This window comes from Vanessa cardui, chromosome 28 (genome assembly GCF_905220365.1).
Source record: "Vanessa cardui chromosome 28, ilVanCard2.1, whole genome shotgun sequence".
Lineage (NCBI taxonomy): Eukaryota > Metazoa > Arthropoda > Insecta > Lepidoptera > Nymphalidae > Vanessa > Vanessa cardui.
In genome coordinates this window covers 3,840,852-3,855,065 of record NC_061150.1, presented here as the reverse complement: position 1 = coordinate 3,855,065, position 14,214 = coordinate 3,840,852, and the positions used below count along the sequence as shown (strand labels likewise).

Here is a 14,214-nt window from a genome sequence, read left to right as displayed (position 1 = left end):
AGAAAAAGAAGACAATAGAAGAAGCCAGAAAACCACGACGGAAAGCGCAGACAAGCCAACCGTCAAGAAACCGAGATACCCGCCACTTGTGGTGGAAAGTCTCCCAAACTGGGCACACCACTTCCGAGTGCTCAGATCAAAACTCGGACGACCCCCGAGCGCACGCCCATACCAACGAGGCGTGAGATTTACACCCTCCACGGAGGAAGAGTACCGCATCATACAGCGGTACCTGACAACGCTCGAGAGAGAAGAGAACGTATCATGGTTCTCTTACTCTTTACCCGCGGAAAGAAGCCTGAAGGTGGCCATCAGAGGCCTACCCTATAACACCACGACCGAAGAGGTCGAAGAAGCCCTACAAGAACTTGGATTCGAACCGGAAGCGGTCAAACAGATCCAAGCTCGGAAAGGCCGCCCTGGGTGCATCTATTTCACCCAACTCAAGAAGACCCCCGGTATAACTCCGGCAATATACGAAGTAACGGAGTTACTGTGCATGTCCGGAATAAAAATCGAGGCATGGCGAGGGAAAAAAGGCCCCGCACAATGCCATAGGTGCCAACAATTTAGGCACTCATCCCACGGTTGCCACCGACCACCAGCATGCGTCCGATGCGGAGGAGACCACCTCGAAAAGGACTGCGAGAGAAAAAAGGAGGAACCACCGACGTGCGCCAACTGCGGAGGCGCACACACCGCAAATAACACGGCCTGCCCAATCTACAAGCGGGAGGCCAAACACCGCGGAGCTGGCACTAAAGCCCTATCCGCATCAGCGAAGAAGACCGCTAACAAGGTCTCCGCACCAACACCCACACCCGCAAAGGTACCAACACCTGCACCAGAGCCAGTGACCAGCAAACGCTCCCCCAGCTCGAAACACGAGCACCGGGAAGAAGAAACGTCGCCCCAAAAAGAAGAGCAAGGCTAACAAGCCTGCTCCTAAAGAAACGCCCAGTGCAACCACAAAAGTTGCACCTACACCTGCACCCGCACCAGCACCAGCGCCGGCACCAGCGCCGGCTCGCAAACCAGCTGCCTCCGCCGCAATACCCACGCGATCGGTAGCAGCCAGCAAAGGAGTAATCAAGGCCACCATCGCGATCCTTAACGGAGTACTTAGTGCCCTGCTAGAGGACCGTGACCCAGTACCTGTAATACTACAGGGCATCGCCAACCTACTCAACTACAATGAATAACAAACTCCGAGTTATTCATTGGAACGCCAACGGACTCAGAAGCAAGCAACTGCTGCTTCAGACCCTCCTGCATGAGCAGGACATAGACGTGGCTCTCATATCAGAGACCCACGCCACAGACTCGGATCAACTGAAGTTTGCAAACTACCACACATACCGCAAGGACGAGCGCTCGGATGTGAGCAACGTCGCCTACAGAGGCCTAGCGGTACTTGTCAAGAGGAGAATTGTACACACGCCTATCCAGCCTACATCGCTAGGGACGATGTACGCCCTGGGCGTCGAAGTGTGCATTGGAGGGACAGCCCTGCGCCTCTTCGCCTGTTACAAAGCTCCCCACGCAAGAATGGATCCTGCAAACATCCGATCATTGTTGGACTCTCCGACTCCGACAATCATCGCAGGCGATCTGAATTGCAAGCACGCCTCTTGGAACTCAACCATCAACACCCCCGATGGCAAACGACTCTGCGAAGACGCCGAAAAGTACGGGTACACAGTCAGCGGTCCGGAGACCCCGACTCATTACCCGTTCTGTTTAGGCCAATCTCCCGACGTGCTAGACATAGCCGTCCACAGAGGACTCTCACAGAGGCTCTCGCAAGAAGTCTTGGCGGAAGATATGGGCTCCGACCATCAATCTGTTCTCCTAACACTGCACGCAACCCTAGCTGCAGTCAGACGACCACCTCGCCAGTGCACCGACTGGACAACCTACAGGGAACATCTGGAGGAGAACACGAAGATGACGCCAGCAACCAACGCTGAGGAGATAGAAGACCTCGCCTTAGACGTCAGGAACACCTTGCGTCGTGCTTACGAGGCAGCGACGCACACACAGGCAGTATCGAACCGATACCACGCCCTACCTGGCCATATAAGGAGGCTTCTAGCAAGGAAGAGAGAGCTACGCAAGCTGTGGCAACAAACCCGCTGCCCCACGCTAAAGCGACAACTCAACCGCCTCAACGAAAGAACCACAGAGACAGTAAGCGACCTCCGATCCCAAACATGGGAGAGGACCATCGAGGCTGCAGCAGATGACGTGAGGACACTTCACCGTCTCAACCGCAACCTCACCAAGCCGAGTGAAGCTAGACGTCCACTCCGAGCGAACGATGGAACTCTGCGATACCAGACAGCGGATCGCGCTGAAATCTTCGCAGCCACGCTAGAGCAGCAGTTCACACCGAACCCTGCTCGCTACCCGGCACACAGCACAGCAGTCGAAGAACAAGTTCGAGAATATCTCGCAGAACCACTGTCCCCCACCGATGACCCCATAGTCATCACACCGGGACAGGTACTACGGATGACAAGGCGTGTGAATCCACGTAAGGCCCCGGGGAGCGACGGAATCACCAACTCCGCCCTCCGCCACCTACCACCGCGCAGCATAGCCGCGATCACGCGACTATTCAACGGAATACTCCGCATGGGCCACTTTCCATCTACGTGGAAGCACGGCCGTTTCGTCATGATACCGAAGCCCGGTAAGAACACACTCTTACCGGAGAGCTACAGGCCTATCACACTGCTGCCAACTATCTCGAAAGTGTTCGAGAGATTGCTGCTGCAACACCTGTGACCACACATCGAGCCTCGGCCGGAACAATTCGGCTTTGGAGCTGGACATTCGACCACGCACCAAATAGTGAGAATACTGCACCACGCCGCAGTGGCACTGAACAAGAGGGAGTTCCCAGTGGCAGTATTCCTCGATATGGAGAAAGCCTTCGACCGAGTATGGCATGAAGGGCTGCTATACAAGCTGGCTCTTCGACCATCCATGCCGAAGCGAATCGTACACAACATAGCGTCATTCCTGGAGTTCCGCTTCCAAGTCGATGTTGAAGGAGCTCTGTCCACAGAGCGACGCATCTCAGCCGGTGTACCACAGGGAAGCTGCCTATCACCGTTATGCTACTCCTGCTACACCGACGACATACCACTGATGGACAGAGCCGTCCTGGCCCTGTACGCTCATGACGCGGCATACATTACCACCACATTCAGAAGGAAGCAAGCTGCTGTACTGATGCAGCTCATGTTATATCAACTACCAGACTGGCTAGCCAAATGGCGGCTAACCGTCAACGTTGAGAAGACACAGGCGATCGTCTTAGGTAGGGCAACCAACCTACCTTCACCCCTCCGGCTATTCCGGAAGGAGATCCCATGGTCAGACAAGGTCAAGAACCTTGGAGTGACCATCGACCGAAGACTGAACATGAAACCTCATGTCACGAATGTGATCAACATGGTACGCGTAACACGTGCCAAACTATATCCAGTGCTGAAATCGCGCCTCCCTCTGCGCATCAAGCTCGCGATCTACAAGCAATACGTGAGATCACGCCTCACGTACGCCGCACCCGCATGGTACGCACTCACTAGCCCCACCACGCGAAAGAAGCTGCAAGCGCAGCAGTCTATCGCACTGCGGGCCATCACGAGTGCACCACGCTACGTGCGGAACGCTACGATCGCTAGAGATCTCCAGATCGAATCTGTCGAGGAATTCATCAGACGCCTAGCCACGAAGATGTTCGTGCGTGCTGACCAGTCGGACCACATCCACATCCAGGATCTGGTACCGCAGCATGCGCGGCCACCTGACGGCTGGGCTTACCCGAGAGAGCTCATCAACGATGATGCCCACAGCGAGAGCCGACCACCAAGTCGCCTCCCGCCAGCTCCTCGACAGAACGTCGACCCAGCAAACACCACGTAACTCCAGCCCGGAAAACACCGACGTCCGCTAACGATGCCCTGGACCATAGGTAAGCCCTCACGGGGGCCCACCCTACTGGACTCAGCTGCATCCAGGACGCCAATCTGTGGAAAAGCTCATGATCGCTGGTCGCTCGCTGGACCTCCCCGAACGGGGTCTCATCCGGTGCGCTTGATCGAATCACGAGTAATTCTGCAGAACCGGACAGGAGTTACACACTAGCTGGACGAAGCACTACCAGATCACATTCAAAAAGACGACGCCAACAACGCCAGGACAACCAAATCGAAATGAAAACCACTGACGCAAACCAGCGCCAGATCCACCAACACACCCGGCTCCTACAAAGAGCCGCACCCGACGAACCGGTCTGTACAACTAGCGTCTTGCCGTGGCCGACCCAAAGGAAATCCCAAACGGGACTCACCCTGACGGCCCCGACCGCGAGCGAGGCGTTTAGACTGCGTTTTCCACCCACGACCGCTGGTCGTTCGCTGGACCTCCCCGAACGGGGTCTCATCCGGTGCGCTTGATCGGATCGTGGGAGACTACGCGGTCACAGACTGAATTCGCCGAATCGAAAATCATCAAACACGGAACTCCACTTCAGAACACTGAACGCCACTTCTTCTCTACTTGCCGACCCACTTACCCGCCGCCTCTACCGCATCGACGAAGCTACAAGATGTCTCCGAACCCTCCTTCTGCACCACGACATCTGTCGTGCGCAGACATTCACAGAGCAGGTCGTTCGCTGGATCTCCCATAACAGGGTCTCATCCGGTGCGCTTGATCGCTCTGAAAATGTACGGAGGACCAAGAGATGTCTGCAGCACATGCCGATAGGATCTTTCTTCGGAATAACCCCGACCCCAACGACCCGTCCGTAATAGCGGACGGCAAACACCACACCGCAGAAGCTAGGGCATAGCCCTAGAAACTGCCATCACCATACCTCGACACCAGAGGGATGAGTGAAGCCACACGCCAACGTTACGACGAACACACCCGGCTCCCACAAAGAGCCGCACCCGACGAACCGGTCTGTACAATAGCGTCTTGCCGCGGCCGACCCAAAGGAAATCCCAAGCGGGACTTATCCTGACGGCCCCGACCGCAAGCGAGGCGTTTAGACTACGTTTTCCTCCCACGACCGCTGGTCGTTCGCTGGACCTCCCCGAACGGGGTCTCATCCGGTGCGCTTGATCGGATCATGGGAGACTACGCGGTCACAGACTGGACTCGCCGAATCGAAAATCATCAAAAACGGAACTCCACTTCAGAACACTGAACGCCACTTCTTCTCTACTTGCCGACCCACTTACCCGCCACCTCTACCGCATCGACAAACTTCAAACTCCAACGAGAGAGCATACGCACACATTTTGGTAGCTGCAAGATGTCTCCGAACCCTCCTTCTGCACCACGACATCCGTCGTGCGCAGACATTCACAGAGCTAGGTCGTTCGCTGGACCTCCCCATACGGGGTCTCATCCGGTGCGCTTGATCGCTCTGAGAATGAACGGAGGACCAAGAGATGTCTGCAGCACACGCCACTAGGGTAGTTCCACGGAATTACCCGACCCCAACGACCCGTCCGTAGTAGCGGACGGCGAACACCACACCGCAGTAGATAGGGCATAGCCCTAGGAACTGCCATCACCATACCTCAACACCAGAGGGATGAGTGAAGCCACGGCGAAGTTGCATCGCTCAAAAAAGTCTCAGTTTGGCAGCCGAGCAGTGCACTACACTACTCAGCTCCGATCCGAGACTTTTATTCCTGTAATATCAGTGTGCCTTGGCGCGCTGCTATTACAACCGCGTTAATTCGCGGCGGAACGCCAATCGTACAGAGCTTTCGCTCAGTACACAGTTAGCCGCTGCTCGCTAACGACCCCTTAACGGGATCCGCAGCATGAGCCGGTCGACTGACGAAGAGCCCAATCCTGAACCTGTAATGGGTTCAGAGGAGGATAATGATGTGATTAATTTCAGAAAGGAATTTCGCCGGACGCACTCGAGGTCGCCGACGACGAGCGAGAGGAGGGACCGGTCACGGTCTCTCCGTCGTGTAGTCCGACCGGTCACCGACCCCCACCACTCGCCGTCCCTGCAGGTGGACCTTTTACCGTAGCCAGCAGTCAAGCAGCGAGGGCGAGAGCGCGAGCACCGCAGTGCCGCCCACCGCGACCTCCGAATGGCCAACACGCAGTGTTGTTGTGCAAGTAAAACTAGTGCCGGAAACCCTGTCAAGTATGCGATCAACGCAACCCAAACCCACCTGCTCTGTTTCTGTGCATAGCATGGAGATCGACGAGCAGCCCAACGCGCTCAGGAGGAGCCACTCCACATCGTCCGAGGAGGACGCAACGGAGCTGAAGAGGAGGTGCCCGGAGCCAAGAGCATTGGACTACGCCAGTGCGTTCCGCACAAAGGCGGCGCCCAAGGAAAAAGAGGACGAAAGAAGAAATCAGAAAACCACAACGGAAAGCGCAGATAAGCCAACCGTTAAGAAACCAAGATACCCACCACTTGTGGTGGAAAGTCTCCCAAACTGGGCACACCATTTCCGAGTGCTCAAATCGAAAATCGGACGACCCCCGAGCGCACGCCCATACCAACGAGGAGTGAGATTCACACCCTCCACGGAAGAAGAGTACCGCATCATACAGCGGTACCTGACAACGCTCGAGAGAGAAGAGAACGTGTCATGGTTCTCATACTCACTACCCGCGGACAGAAGCCTGAAGGTGGCCATCAGAGGCCTACCTTACAACACCACGACCGAAGAGGTCGAAGAAGCCCTGCAAGAACTTGGGTTCGAACCGGAAGCGATCAAACAGATCCAAGCCCGGAAAGGCCGCCCTGGGTGCATCTATTTCACCCAACTGAAGAAGACCCCCGGTCTGACACCGGCAATATACGAAGTAACGGAGTTACTGTGCATGTCCGGAGTAAAGATCGAAGCATGGCGAGGGAAACAAGGCCCCGCACAAGAGGAAGAAGGAGGAACCACCGACCCGGAAGATATGGGCTCCGACCATCTATCAGTTCTCCTAACGCTGCAAGCAACCCTATCTGCAGCCAGATGACCGCCTCGCCGGTGCACCGACTGGACAATATACAGGGAACATCTGGAAGAGAACACGAGGATGACGCCAGCAACCAACGCTGAGGAGATAGAAGATCTAGCCTTAGACGTCAGGAACACCCTGCGACATGCCTACGAGGCAGCGACGCACACACAGGCAGTATCACACCGATACCACGCACTACCTGGCCACATAAGGAGGCTTCTAACCCGGAAGAGGAAGCAAGCTGTGGCAGCAAACCCACGCTAAAGCGACAACTCAACCGCCTCAACGAACGGACCATGGAGACCATAAGCGACCACCGATCCCGAACATGGGAGAGAACCATCTAGGCTGCAGAATATGACGTGAAAACACTTCACCGTCTCAACCGCAACCTCACTAACTCGAGCGAACCTAGACGTCCACTCGGGACAAGTACTACGGATGACAAAACGTGCGAATCCACGTAAGGCCTCGGGGAGCGACGGAATCACAAACTCCGCCCTCCGCCACCTACCACCGCGTAGCATAGCCGCAATCACGCGACTATTCAACGGAATACTCCGCACGGGTCACCTCCCAGACGCCGTCGAGAGTCTGAACGATATTGCACTCTTGATAGAGAAGGAAACTGTAGGGCCCACTCAAGAAGTCGGCAGAAGCCGGTCCTGACGACACCTGTCGGTTCGACCATGGAGATCGAACTCGACAGCGATGGCGGCAGGTCTCGCGCCTCGGAGTTTGACGACTCCGACGTGGTTTCCTCGGAGGCGGAGAGCGACGGGTTCGAGCCGGTCCTCTCCAAATCCGCCAAAAGGAAGGCCAGGGCTTTTCAAGTCCCGCCTCCTCCTAAAAAACGGCCTGCTAAGGACAGCTCGAGCTCGTCCGAAGCATCACTCAAGCGTCCCGTCAAGCGTCCCGCGACGAAACGATTTTTTTTTTCCTGTGCCAACACTTACTAAATGTCATAAAAAAAACTTCTCTCAATAAATTAAAATTATTTTATATTTTAAATTAATTGTAATTAGTTCTGATCTTACATTCTTATCAATGTATTAATCAGTTATATATAAAATATAACAATAAACTGAGTGTCGTGCGTTAATTGTGCGAAGTGTTTCTTTTGTGTAGTGTTCGTCAGCTGACATTACGCAGGTAACGAACTCAATTTTGAAAAGTTTTCTTGTTCGACTTCTTATTATCCCTTTAACTCACCTTAGAAACCCATTTTAAAATCTTTACATACTAAATATTATTAACTGATTGATCACACTGCTTACTTTTATATTATTTGTTCATACAACTTCTATTTTTTTGAATCAAATATGATGACTCGTAGTATCAAGGCACGTCAGGCGGAGGAACAACTCCAGCTGACGCTCCAGGAACTAAAGGCATCCAGGACACACTGTGATTTATTACTAAAAGAAAGGGATGATAACGAACAAGAATTCTTGCAAATTCTTAATAGAAACAATAATCTAAAAACTGAGCTTTCTCAGTTACATTTGAAATACTTAGATATGGAAGAACAAAGAAATAATCTGCAACAAATAGTCAGTGGGTTTGATAATTGCAGAGATGAGTATGAGCAAGCCCTCATGCTCACCAATGAGTTAAAAATTAAATTACATAAGGCCCAACTATATATTTCTGAATTGGAAGATAATAGCTTAAACCTAAAGGCCTCTCAAACCCAGTGTCTATTTGATGAACTGGTGGGAAATTCAGCCTATTTAGTGTCCCCAATCACCAATACCAATGACATCACAACAATTGATTTGACTGGTGATGACTCCGGCTCTTCCAGTCTAGTATTAGGTAAAAATAAATTAAAGAAATATGTTAAAATTACTAAATATATTAAGAAAACTCAAAATATAATAAAATCAAGAAATAATTGCTTAAATTATGAAAAAAATTATAAAGAAAGAAACACACTCAGACTAAAAATCATTGAATATTCTAAGAATGTTAAAGTAATGAGACAAGGTTATGAGGCTGATGTGAATGCTCTTCAGGCTGAGATAACATATTTACATAACTCTTTAGATATAATGTCAAAAAAATATGAAATGTCTCAAAAAGAAATATCTAGTCATATTGCTGCCGTGAACAATCTTCTAGACTTGAGTAAATACAATTCTGAGCGCTTTGACTCTCTTATAAAAAACTATACTTGTGATTGTCAGGGCCGTTCAGTCTCTGGGGATAGTTCGGGGCTGCTCAATGATGCAGTGTCCTTGTCTCAGTCAACAGTAGCCTTAGTACGAGTTTGACAGTTAACTTCATGTAATTTACTTTCGGTTTTCTTTTCATACAAATCCTATCAGCGCCCCAAAGGTAAACGCAGAGAAACTAAAATCGGCAGTACGAGTTTTTATTACTAACGTTATCGACTTCGAAGTCGAAATAACGCGCGGTTTTCGACATTTTGGTAGTACGAGTAACACTTTTGACAGATTTACGCATGTAAATTGACGTTTTCGTTACTTTCTTATCGAGTGTGAACTCACTGAATTTATTTCGGTGAGCGTCAGTGAAACCTATTTTTGAAAATTAATTACTAAACATGTGAGGCAATATAATGCTTGAAAACTAGCTACAACTGTTACGGTAGTCTTTTAGAACATTAAAAAGCAACGAAACTGAATTCTGCGGTGAAATTTATCTTTAATTAGCCGTATTTTAAACTAACATATTTTCTTGAGAATTGCCTTGGAAAATGTTAATATTTTTATGCGTTAACATGTGAAGAAGAAATGAGTAATAAATATTAACTTATTTTCAATATATTTACAAATATGATACAAACGCAAGGTGAGTCTAAATATAACATATATTTTTAAATGGCATGCTAATGTATTATTTAATTACATCGAAAATAAATGATAATAATGTAAAAGAATATAATTCAATTATCATAATATCATAACATCGCTTAAACAAAATAGTAAAACAAGTTATAATTGAAATATGTATATTGTTTAAATGAGTATTTTCAAAAACATCAAAAATACTTAACATATTTTTGTTATTATTCCTAACAATATTGGTAGCAGTTGAGAATGCTTTGAAGGTATGATGGGGATCATGCAAAGTATAATTAACTGTCATTCTTTAGTGTAATCATTATTAATAAAAATATATATTTTTTTCAGGCTATGAGTGAATCAATCCTTTATTTGGAGCAGCTATACTATTATTAATGATGATTTGGTGCAGACAATATCCAAGAAACAAGTGACCATGCATTGAACAGTTATCTACATCTCTATATAATTTCCTTTTCATTTAATTCAAACAATAAATATACTGAAAAGTGGATTTGTCTCTTTATTGAATATCTATTATTTTCTACGATATTGTAAAATGAAATTGAATTGAGAATGATTTAAAAAATATGCATTATTATATTAGAAACATCTATAGGTTCATTATTATACTATTATGTATGTATATTATATGTTTATATTAAATTATGTATACATTATTATTATACTCAATAAATGTTTATAACTATTGTTTTGAATTCTCATAAATAATCAACGTCAAAAACACTCATTGCTTAAAAACATAGAATGTTATTTATCCTTTTCCAAAAAGTAAAAATATAAATAACAATAGTAGTATAAAACAGATAATTAAAACTATTAACTCTTTATTGTTTAATGTAAATCAGAAACTTTATGTATGTAGTGCATATAATTATATTTTAGAAAAAATAAAACAAATTAAGAGAAAGTAATTGTTAGGTATTTGTTTTCAATATATTAAACTTTATTTTCACAATGATTCTTGGAGTTAAGAGTGATAGACATAATGTCACACTGGAAAATCAATAACTATTGTTTTGATTTCTCTCAAATAATCAACTTCAAAAACACTCATAGCTTAATAAAATAGAATGTTGTTATTTATACTTTCTCAATTATGGGGTATATTAAAACAGTTAATTAAAACTATGAACTCTTTATTGTTAAATGTAAATAAAAAGCTTTATATATGTAGTATACATATAATTATATTTTAGGAAAAATAAAAAACAAATTATGGTAGTAATTATTAGATATTTGTTTTCTATATATTAAACTTTATTTTAACAATGAGTCTTGGAGTTAAGAGTGATAGATGTAGCATCACACTGGAAAATGCAGCACAGATGTATTTGTATTATCTAGGCTTGTATTTCTTCTTTATAACTGTAATCACAAACAATATTTTTATTAATACATTCACAAACATATAAGATAGTCATGATCATGGAATTATTTAAATCTAAGTGAACCCTAATTGAAATATAATTAATAAGGTCCATAATACATATTGGCAATTAGACATGCATATTATTGTAATATATTGAAATAGTTTGTATTTAATTAGGATAATATCGAAATAACAAAATATTTAAGCATAACTTTGAATTGAGATGAAAGTCACTTCATTTTAAATTAAACTTTATAAACAGGAAATAAAAACAATAATTTAAATATAGAATAAAAGTGTTCGCAAACTAATTTTACTTATTAATAGATGCTCTAAATATGTATAAGTATATCAACGTAAAATTGTAAGGAGAATTCAATTAACAATATTTATAGGGTTGGGTTTAGCAAACTTCTGCACGATTTTGGGGAAACAAATTATTTTATATGTTAGAGGATTTGTCACTGATTACAAAAATACCACTCGCGTCCTGCGAAATTCTGCACCATTTTCGAGAAAATTAAGAAAACTATCATAACCTATAAACGCCGAAATACGTCAAATAGATCGTAATAACAGTTTAAGAGCAGGATAAGTGACATATTTTGCTCTAGTTCGACAAGGATGCAACATAACAGTGCTTGTCATATGTCAAAACGCTTAATTAATGTGTCAAAAGTCAAGATAGTGTTCTGTAAGAATTCGAATTTCATTCCGTTGTTTCTCTTTGACTCGCGCGAATGTGTTCTCCATTTTGTTTAATTTCTTTTAATTCGACGACTTTCGCTTTAATCTTGGACTCCGATTCTTTGCCTACACGACTACTTACTCGCTTATATATACTGGACACCGATTTTTTGCCTACGCGATTAACTGTTGCTATCATCCCGGACGAACGAACGTGGTGTTTAATAAATACCATGTCGCAGTGTACTGACTCACAGCCGTCGACAAGTCGCGATTTTTCTTCTGAAGAACCGCCAGTTAAAAGTAGTCTATACGTTGAGGAAGTAAAAAAAATGTACAATTTAGCTAAGGTGATGCGCAAGCTTGGTACTCCCGAACAAGCTATTAGCTTCGCTGAAGAAAATAACATGATACCACAAACAAAGATGTGCCGCGTTCATAAAAAACCTATGACTGTCATATTTTCATCAAATAGAAATGTTGGATCTTTCGTCTGTTATAAAGGACCATGCCGAGGAAAGAACGTCAGCCGAGCAAAAGGAACATGGTTTGAGAATATTAAAGTATCACTAACACAAGTTTTTTATTTAATGTATGCATACTCTAACAAATGGAGTTATGCCATGGCCATTAAAGAAGATTTTAATGACGATGACCATTGCTTATCTAAAGCTACAATCTGCGACTGGTATAATTATTGCAGAGAAGCAGTAATAATATACCAGTTGGAGAAACAAACATTCAAGGGGAAAATTGGTGGACCAGGGAAAATAGTCCAAATCGATGAAAGCAAATTTGGAAAAAGAAAGTATAACAAAGGTAAGCTATAGCTATAACAAAATAAACACATCACAAATTCATAAATTATTTATGGCAAGCAATTTTAAATATTCTTTTTTTGTTTCAGGCAGGCATATTGAGGGACATTGGGTCCTCGGCATGATAGAAGATGGAAGTGAGGACCTTAGGCTTGAGGTCTGTCCGGAGAACATAAGGTCTGCTGATGTTTTGGTGCCCCTAATAAAAAAGCATGTCGCTGAAGGCACCATCATCCATACCGATTATTGGCGAGCATATGACGGATTACAAAATCATAATTATATTCATAAAAAAGTTAATCATAGTGATCCTGAAAATCCGTTTGTTGCCGCAGATGGCACGCATACACAAAGAATAGAAGCACAGTGGCGTGTCGTCAAAAGATTCTTTGCTAAAGATAATTATAATAATCGGGACAATTTTGCAGACCTTATAGTGGAATATTTATGGAGACGAGATATTACAAACCAAAAAGAAGATCCCTTTATTGCACTTATAAATGTTGTAAAATATGTATACAAATAATAAATGTAACATAATTAATTGATAATTGTTTTATTTGTACCTTATATAATTGACCTGGAATATATAATAAAATAGAAATAGAAAGGTTACACTTGTATATTAAACTTTTAATTGAAACTTAACTCAAAGCTGACTATTTTTACTCCGACTCTATGTAGTCTTGTCGGTCTTACCCCTAGAGTGTTTTTTAAGAATCCGAAGGCGCGAAGGGGGTGCTGCACATCCCGTAGCGCCGAAGGCCACTGAGTTTCTAAATTGTTGATAAAATTTTAAGGTTAGAATTATGAGATTAGTTTTTGCCAATATCTCAAGAACGGAGCAAATTCGCATGATGGGAATGGTACAGGGGGATAGGGGGAATAGTCCCAACCCCCTCCTCCCCCCCACATTACCCTCCTAGTGCAGAAGTTTTCTAAACCGCAACCTATTTATAGGTTAGTTATAGTTTAACACAAATTCCTCTATATTAATAACAATATTCACTGTTTATATATTTTTTAAACGTTTAGAATCTTTATTATAAACTTACGGTCCTTACAATTATTACGTATCGTTTTATTTACTTAATGTAATAATAAATTTATGTTTACGTACCTCTTGATGGATTTTATAATATAATTAATCTTTCAAACAATGTTTCAGTGTAATTTCATCTCTTTTCACTGCTATTATAACACTTAAAAATTAAAGCATTCACCGTTCTATTTCTTATGGTAATGTAAACATTGTCAAATACAATAACAATGACAAAATATTTTCTCTCACTCTTTTCAGCGCGTGTAAGTGAGATGGAAATATGAATTGTGTGGTAGTCTTTTTTGAGTAGCTCGATGGCTATCATGGTTTTAACGCAAACGAGTAATGTCAAACTTATACTATCGAATTCAAATACTTCGTAAACGTTTTCGAATAGACGATACGTTATTAACGCAAGAAGTATTGAAACTCGTACTAGGGGTACAG

At 44.7% G+C, this 14,214-nt stretch overlaps 1 protein-coding gene across 1 annotated transcript; it reads left to right on the top strand.

The window, feature by feature from the left end:
- Positions 1 to 12,218: 12,218 nt before the first annotated feature.
- On the top strand, positions 12,219 to 13,257 carry LOC124541770. Its single transcript, XM_047119717.1, has 2 exons — positions 12,219 to 12,726; positions 12,815 to 13,257. Exons 1-2 carry the CDS (start codon positions 12,240 to 12,242, stop codon positions 13,249 to 13,251), a joined length of 924 nt encoding a protein of 307 aa, XP_046975673.1. The 5' UTR covers positions 12,219 to 12,239; the 3' UTR covers positions 13,252 to 13,257.
- The last annotated feature ends 957 nt before the right edge of the window (positions 13,258 to 14,214 follow it).